The sequence below is a fragment of the Gobius niger genome (genome assembly GCF_951799975.1).
Source record: "Gobius niger genome assembly, chromosome: 11".
In the NCBI taxonomy this organism is placed as follows: domain Eukaryota; kingdom Metazoa; phylum Chordata; class Actinopteri; order Gobiiformes; family Gobiidae; genus Gobius; species Gobius niger.
In genome coordinates, this window is record NC_136862.1 from 15,995,661 (window position 1) to 16,004,723 (window position 9,063).

The 9,063-nt window shown below is 39.9% G+C and overlaps 1 protein-coding gene across 7 annotated transcripts in view; it reads left to right on the forward strand.

Annotated features, from left to right (window-relative positions):
• Nucleotides 1–8,607, forward strand: part of LOC306970262 (RNA-binding protein Musashi homolog 2) — a 269,968-nt gene extending 261,361 nt beyond the window's left edge. For 4 of the 7 annotated variants that reach the window (XM_079566173.1, XM_079566168.1, XM_079566174.1 and 1 more), the window contains 3 exons: nt 1,034–1,188; nt 5,217–5,287; nt 7,410–8,607. In XM_079566173.1, the coding sequence (XP_079422299.1) occupies nt 1,034–1,188; nt 5,217–5,258 (197 nt within the window). In that variant the 3' untranslated portion in view covers nt 5,259–5,287; nt 7,410–8,607. Of the gene's footprint in view, nt 1–1,033; nt 1,189–5,216; nt 5,288–7,406 lie in introns of all 7 variants that reach the window. The other 3 variants (XM_079566169.1, XM_079566170.1, XM_079566171.1) reach the window with 3 other exon arrangements.
• The last annotated feature ends 456 nt before the right edge of the window (nt 8,608–9,063 follow it).

Genomic DNA, 9,063 nt, shown 5'->3' on the forward strand with positions numbered 1-9,063 from the left:
ATCTGCACATTGCCACCTACTGTTCTGGAGTTATATGTTTTTTAAAAGGGACATATCATGCCGCCAGATTTTACTTTTTATATTGGAGCTTTTTTAGAAATGTAGAGGCGTATAAAGTGTAGTGAAGTAAATGTAATAAGTTCCAGACAAAGTAAAGTACAGCTCCTCAAAACCTCATGTAATAATGTTGAAATCTGATTCTGCAAATGTCCTACTAATCTTTTTTAATGTAAATATGTGGAAAAAATTCCACTCATACATATCTAAACTTACCGGTCGGTATATGAAAGGTCAAAAACTCACCACTATGATTGAGAATAATCATGTTTTCTTCTTTTTTCTAAGGGTAATTATTACAGTCTTTTTACCTATTGAAAAGAAATGTATATTATTTTATCATAGGGCTCTGTAATAGAAACCATTGTCCCCCTGCAGAACCTCCAAACCTAAAAAACCCTCTTTGAAATAGTGCTATCTGTTCAAATTTGTATTAATCCTATTCATATGGTATACGAATGATTTGTGCATAGGTTGTTAATGTGTACTTGAAGGAATTATAAATGTGCTGATGTTTCTCTGTGTCTTGAAACATTCTCGTATACAAGGTTCCTCACACTGCACTACTCATGCACCTTTTTACTGTTTTAGTCTTTTCTCTGGCAAAAGCGTTCTGTAAACTCTCTACATTTTGCATGACAACATTTGCAATACAACATGACCAGTGTACTAGCATGGTCAGACAGTTACTGACAGAGTGCCTGTTTTGTGTCATGCATGGATCTACAAAGTGAATGAACATACGGCATGTAGATTATACGGAATATCATACTGGATTCACGCTTTGTCTCTGTATCAATCAAAAAACATTTTTAAACATTTCCAAAGACAAATCACATAGTTGTCTCAGATCAAAGATTGGATCCAGTAATGTATTCCTTTATTTAGATTTGCTTGTCATTGCTTGCCTTCTCTTTTTGGGTGAATTTGCCGGTTGTTTCTGAGCTGCTGTGCGTGTTGCTGTGTTTGTTTGCAGGCGCCAACCCTTCGAGGCCCGGGGGTTTCCCTGGAGCTAACAGTCCTGGGCCGGTAGCTGACCTGTACGGCCCAAGCAGCCAGGATTCTGCTGTGGGGAACTACATCAGCGCCGCGAGCCCCCAGCCTGGATCAGGCTTTGGCCCAAGCATTACAGTGAGTTGTCCATTATCACCCATCTCACTGCACAGTGATCTGTGTCAGAAAGTCATGCTAACTACAACTAAAACATCTGCACATGATCGTGGCCCTGTGGAAAGTGTAACACTTCAGCTTAATTCTTCAGTTCACGAATGTTTGATTTGCTCCCTTTGAAATTAACCATCGAGTCTGATTTTAGAGCTGCCAAGTAGTCACGTCACATTTATGGTGATTTGACAATCCCCATTCAAATATTGTTCAGTTAAATCACTTAGGACTTTGTAGCAGGTTTTATGTTTTGCATTCATCATATGGATTCCAAGTTGCGTTAATACAGAAGCAGTTTGCCATTTCAAACAGGAGTAGTAAAACGTTGTCTGGCTATGAATTGTATACAGAGTTGGCAGTCTGGTACTGCTTCATGGAGATTTGACGTTCCTTTATTGCATTCTGTCAAGGCCAATCACACCGTGCTGGTAAATGGTCTCTATTTATGAAGCGCTTTACTCTCAAACTGCTTTACATCCAGGAACCACTCACTCATTCACACTCTTATTTATACACCAATATACGCAGACACTAGAGGCAAGGTGGGTAAAGTGTTTTGCACAAGGACACAACGACAAAAATATGCACCTATCGGAGGTGAGATTCGTACTGCCAACCTCTCGGTTATAGGACGACCATCTACCTTCTGAGCTACTATCGCCGTGTCGAGACGGGGGTGTAGAGGCTCTCTTTTTATGGTTTTCAGTTTTTGAGAGACAGGATTCAAGTATCTAGCTCTATAAATTGTCTTTAATATATAAAAGACTATTTTGTCTTGCTGCTGGATTTTGGAAGCAGTCTCCAATACTGCAAATCTTTTTATAAAAAAATGAACAAGTACTTGGCACAGTTCTCCAAAAAGGTTTCCTGTGAGCTGTTACATTACATTCAGTCAAAGCAGTACCAGACTGTCTTGCTCTGTATAGAAAACTTGGAGTTAGTCAGGTGACTTCCCGGGTAAGAAATTGTATATTTAATGTATAAGAAGCAAAATGTAGATAATAATTAGGTTAATTGATATTGCGTATTGAATCTGGGCTTTGTAGATATTTACTGTCTTTTGTCACGCATCTCCAGTTCAGATAGCGCATAAGCATTTATCCTAAACAAAAATGATGTGCTTTTTGTAAACGCTAATTCTCATACCCGCTTACATTTCGCCCTGTCTCACCTTTATGAAGTATATTTTTAGCTGTTCTTCTGTCCCAGAGCTTAATTCTGCCCCGTCACCAGAACACAGGCGTTTCTCTGCGTCAGTGTCTTTGTCCAGGTGTTGTTGCTCAGCTGTGCAGGTGCTCCTTCATTTCCTCTGGCTGATCAGTTAGCCGCGCGTTGCCATATCAACTCTTTAGTGTAAAAGCATCAGCAGCTGCATAAAGAGGCCTGTGTCCACTGTCGTCTGTGTGGATGAGCACACGCGGTCGGCTCGGTGTCACTTCAGGTGACGCTCTGCAGCCCGTTAATAACCAACGGCGCTGTGAGCTGCAATCACAATGGCCTTAAAAGAGGCAGCCATAAACTGAGCTGGAAGAGAATATTCTCGATGAGTGCATCCGCAGTGTTTTCGAATGACACTTAAAATATGATTTAGAATTTATAAGCACTGAACCAGTAATGAAAATACTATCATAAGATAAGACAGGAACGATATTGGCCCGTGCACAGACGAAGGGTCATTGAAGCAGGCGGAATAGACTAGTTTAAGTGACAGCTACTAAACAGCATAAAAACAAACAAATCAGGCCATGTCTTGACCTAAAATGAACTGCTCTTTTGAATCCACAATACCTATACTTGAGTACAGAATGTGCATCCTCCCTCCACCACTGTTTCTAATCCTTAAACAACACTAGTAAGTCCCTCTCAGCTCATTGCTGTAAATAGCCCAGAGATCCATTGTAGCGCTTCGGATGTTTTGTTGTTTCCAATGGCCTGTGCGCTTGGCTCCAGCCCGGACCTCACTGAATAATTAATCCACTCTTTTACCATCTGAGTTTTATGGCCCTTAGCAAGCAGCAGGGCGACTCTCTGAGAGGATGTACGGCCATGTTTGTACAGCTTTACATGACCGAGCTGATGGACATGGCATGTTAGAAGAGTAACAATTATGGTTTGGTTTAACTATAATGGAGGCTCACATTAGTATTACTAACACAAGTTCAGGGTGGCACCTCTGAACCTCAAAGCAAGTCTCCTCCACCGCCTCTCCTCTGCAACTCCAGCCACTAAGATTCATTCCCGTCTGCTGTTTGTGTAATGCATTCTAATTAGCTGTATTTTTCTTGGCGTCTCTTTGGAGAATAGGGACATTCATCACTTTTTAGAGTACATTATATCAATCAGTGGGACTAAATGCAGCAATGAGATACTTAAAGCTGCAGTTATGCATCACCAGTACAATCAGAGACAGAGCCGATAATGTACAAACGGCGCATTTTAATTTTCAGTGCGTGAAAGTAATTGATTTATGAGGCCCGAACTCAGACAAAGCCAAATAGAAAACTACGTTTTATTGGCTTTTTGCTTCCTAAGCAAAGTTGCTCTTATTAATTGCTTTAGGTCCACTGGCTATCTGCCATAATCTGTTGCTCTCAGTTTCGGAAGCAAAATATTTGTAATAAATGACGGGGCTGGCTCCTTTTCAAAGCAGATTTACCAGCAGATAGTTTACCGATGGAAATGAGCCGATTTGCTTTCATTTTCCGCTGTTTGTTGGCACTGTTTTGTTCCCGGATTTTTACCACAGCCCAGGTATGCATTGTACAGCACTGAGTAAAGGTTGTTCATAGAAACAGCAATAACTGCAAAGTCTGATTATCGATATTTTGTATTTACTGTTTGGGGGTTGTTTTATTTTCAGCTGAAACATAAACTGCTTAGATCTATCAGACTCACCATTGCTACGTGAAATCAATTGGCATTTTGCCCTGAACTTGGAAAATAAACTGTGTCTTTTTGTTAGTTAGTCAACTATTTGGTCCATATTGTTCAGTGCTGTTCAGTGTTCACTCACATAAAGCGATGGAGTTGAACTTGGAGATGGAGTTACCAAGTAGGATTTTTCACTCCGGATTTCAGCCTGTGCCTCCATTTCCCACTGTAAATCCCATCCACCACTAAATCACAGCGAGCGCAATAAAGCCGAGACACGACGCTGCAGTCCAAGAATTGATAGCTCCATTCAGCCCATTAAAACGTGGAAACAGTCCGACTCAAAACACACTTCTAATTCATATTTGCCTCGCTGTGCTCTTGAAGAGAACATTTGTCCCCGGTCACATGACACAAGTCCATGGAAAGCCCTCAGATCAAGCGGTTCGTCCTTCGCTCTCACGCTCGGCGGCTTTTTATTAATCCCTTTAGCCAATATGAAAACAGACGCTGTAAAGAAGAAGTAGTAATGAACTTAACTGCCTTTTTTCATGCCAGACAATTAGAGCGCAATTAGCTGATGGAGGTGATAAAGGGAGCTAATCGCCGTCGCTCGTCTTTTCACTGTGGCGCCGAATTGAAGGATTTCGCAGTGGCCTGATAACTGAGCAACAACAACGCACACCGCTTTCTCAAAAAGGCCGTGTTTGTGATTGCGCATGTTCATGAGTTGATCGCTGGTGTGGGGCTTGCATGAAAGGACGTGTGTGGATGCGTGCCCCCGGCTATTGTAACCTGCCTCCCTTGCATAATAAATCAAATGATCTGGTGTTTTCTCACTCTATATGTGACTATTTAAGGCATCCTCTACCAATGAGTCCCCCTTCCTCTAGTCACTTATTTTCTCCTCCTGCAGTGCTTGTATAGCTGCAGGCGCCCATTATCTGCTACAAGGGTATAACACCAACCTGTAAAATATACAACAATAGCCCAGTGCTCCGCTACTGATCAAACTGAATCAACAAGTACACGTTCATGCTAGCTGCAAAAGAATTGATATGATACTCACTTTTCTCTCCTTTTTGAATTGCATACTGACAAAAGCACTAACTGTACACTTTTAGGGCCCGTTGATTGCGACAGCTTTTACAAATGGATACCATTGAGCAGGTGGCGGGTTGCCATCTCATCAGAGGTATTGCATTTTATTTACTGTGCCTTTCTATTAGTCTCTCTTTCTCTTTCTCTTTCTCTCTCTCTCTCCGCCTCTCCTCTGTCTTCCTAATATGTGTTCACCGCATTGTTTGTTGTGGTCCAATTGGCAGAGCTGGTAGGGAGGTGCGAACGTGACAGATGGCACTACTCTTCACAAGTCCACAGGCCCCCGCTGATTGTCTCCTGACTTATGCTTCAGTTACGAAAAGCAAAACGGATTGCGCTCCGCATTTCGTGGGACATGGGAGAAGTTATGAAAGAAAAGAAAGAAACATGGCACTCTTTCTGGGAGGGACGAGTACCTTGATTTTCTTTTCTTTTATAGGTTTCCAAACAGCGCCTTTACCACATAACAATTGCTTCCCCAACACTTTGATATTTGGCATTTTATGGACTTGGAAGAAGTTATTTGCGCACGTTACTAGCACTGCCAAATTAGATCTCCCCATGTATCCCACCACTCACCCCCCCCCCTTAACTTGCATTTATCTATCGAGGCCTTTGAAATCAAGCTTATTCTGGAAACTGGTTCATATATTTATCCCCTCAATCATCTCTCGCTTTATGGCTTACATTGTCGATCCATGCACTCCCATCGTCTGCCATTTACCCCTGCATGCGTCCGTCTAATTACTACTGTATAATAGTGCATTACTGACAGCAATATGACCATTAGATTATTATTAGCAAACAGGTGCATGCACAAGGACAATGTTAATAAGCGGAGGAACCTGTTGATTAATAATTGCCTCTGTTTCTTTCTCTCACCAAGTCATTCACTGTAATCACGCTCAAAGTATATAAAGCACTGTGTTGTGTATGTCGTGAGGCGCATTGATTGATTGATCGTCACTGAATACTTCCTGTTGTTTTGGAGAGGCCAACAGCAGCACTAATACAGAATCTGTCAGAAACATGGATGATAAATTAATTAAAACCAGATTGAAAGTTAGTCTCTAAAGTCAATTCAGTTCGAGCACGTGTTACATTGATACTGTCAGTAAAAGTCAACCTTTTGTATAAACAGCTATATGACTGATTGCTCTAGGTGTCCAAATGTATTACAAAGGTTTGTATAGTTGCGCTTAAGGTTATTTAAGTCGCGTGAAAAGGATCCAAATTGCCAAAAAAAAAAGCAAACCCAGGTACTCCAAGCAAATATGAGCAGCGTGAGGAAGTACCTAAAAGGCTTTTATTTAGATGGCCAGATAAACTTAAACTTTTTTAAGGATGATGTGTAGCATGTGTCTTGTTTAAAATGGCGCTACAGAAATTAAGAAGTTGGGAAGCTGGGTTGCCATAGTCTCATATTTTTTAAGTTTATTGGCCTTAAGATCTGGCAACCCAAAGCTTGGGGCTCTGTGGGGTTTTGAACCGACAGTTGGCAATGGGCGGGCTTGAAGCAGCACTAAGTAACTTGTTTACCTTCATAAATCCTTTTCGTAGTCCCTCTGGGGGTAATACAAGTGTTAATTGGATGATTGGGGGGTCTTTCATCTCCCCCTGGTGTCTCGGGCCAGAAAACCATAATTGCAACTTCCCTAAACTGGGTAGGAGTCACCAATACACATTAATGGAATCACGAAGAAGAGGCTAACAGGCTAACGGGCAAAGCTAACTGTGGGCAGCGCCACTTAAACAGTACAGCCAAGTTTGAGTGAAAAATATTATCTCCATTGTGTAATTGGATGTACAATATCCCTCTCTCCTTTTGTCTTTTTTGTCAGCGTAGAATTTACTCTCACGGACAATTAATGAGTTAAAAAATCGCAACTTGCTACAACACCTGCAGTTGCACATATGGCCTCTAGAGGCATGAGTTACTTAGTACTGCTTTAAGAACCTAATCCAAAAATGTAAGAATAAACAACTTTTACAGCTTGTTAAAGTTCTTATTTAATTATTGTTATATTAATATTTGCGTGGAATATCTGGAGGCACATACAGGCCATGTTTTTCATTGTTTTCCTTCCTGGATGTGTGACTTTAAAATAGCGGCATATCTTTTCCCGCCTTATTCTCTGTATGATATTGATGTTTTTATTTTTAAAAACACTGTTATTAAGACCCTCTCTTCTTGTTGTGTCTGTATCGCCCAGCAGAGTATAACTGGTGGCCCGGGAAAGACAGGACGAAGTTTCTAATTGGCTTTGTGTGCAGGTGACGCTTTTCAACTTCAACAAGCACTACAGCGTCACCACAGCAACAAAAAATACCATGAACGAACGAAAGCGCGAAAAAAGAGCGAAAAGCGTCCGAAAAACCACATGAAGAAGAAGAAGAAGAAACGAAAAATGTTCGTCATCTCAGAAAAAGAAACAACTGCTGTACTATAATCCAAACCTCCTATACCTTTAACCTGGTTTGGTCCGATGTTTCATTCACCCAATACTCTTCCTCTGTTGTTAGCATTTTTCAACTAGCCTTTAGTGACGTCCTTTTAGTTTCAACCATTTTTGTCTCTTCATTTTATCGACTTTTTGTGTAAATGTTTTAGTTTTGTTTGTTTTTTTGGGGGGCGGGGGAGATTTCATGAAGTGGTTTTAGCCGAGACATCTTTGCAAGACATCTTTGTATGAAAAGGTATTGGATGTTCTGAGTCTTTCCACACACACGGAAAAAAAAAGATATATATAATGTTCAATATGTGGGAAAACTCAAAGAAAAAAACAAAGTGAAAGAAAATTTCAAGAAGGTATCTAAGTAATAATCTTAGTAGCCGTTTTATTTCTTGTGATGTCTCATTGTTAACCATAATTACCTATTTTTGGGCAATACAAAGAGGACTCCAATATTTTTATGGTCCTTTTTTATAAGTGTTGTTTTTGTTGTTTAGAAATATATATATATGCTATAATGAAAATTTCATATACTACATTGTGAATTCAAACTTCAAAAAGAAATGTAGCTGTACATATTATTCCAAGTCACTGCATATAACCAACTCAGTGAGAAGAATAGCATATTTTTGTGATGGTCGTGTCAAAAAGAACATGTTATTGCGTGTGAATAGAAGAAAAAGCTGTAAAAAATTATTAATCTACTGTCTTTTGGTTTGTTTTGTTTTTTGTTTTGTTTTTTGTTTTTTCTCTGCTGGAAGAACGGTATACCGACCCCACAGACATACGCACACACAATCCCGCTGTAAATAGTTGTAAACGTCATTTTGCAAGTGTCATACCAGCAAATTTCAACAACAACAAAAAAAAAACACAACATTGGTCTTTTTGTGGAACTGTTGAGATAACATAAGTTTAGTAAAAAAAAAAAAAAAAAAATCCAAAGCACACTGTACACGGATAGGGGAACTTGAAACCTTTTTTTTTTTTTTGCAGTGCATCCTTTTTTACGTCACATCCTGCTTGTCGTTGAAACCTTTCACGCAATTTCTTTTTTTTTTTCACAATATCTGGACTGTAAATCCGTTCTCTCTTTTTTTTTTTTTTTTTTATGATGTTTGAAAAGTTTTAATGCCATACCTCAGCCTAGTGAATTCATTCTTGGCAGGTATTAATTTATTCAATTTTTTTTGAAACACTGAAACAGAAAGAAGCAAGATATTCATTGCACTGTGAGTAGTCGAGTACAGGCCATTTTTCCGATTTGCACATTGTATATGTTGTCAAAAAAACTGGCTCTGTGCGCTAAGATAGTATGAAGGATTTCTATGGGGGGAAATAATGTATTCCTGAGTTGTAGGGTAAGAGCTAGGGGACAAAGCGTAGACCTGCAGGCAATGCCTTTATAGATCTTTAT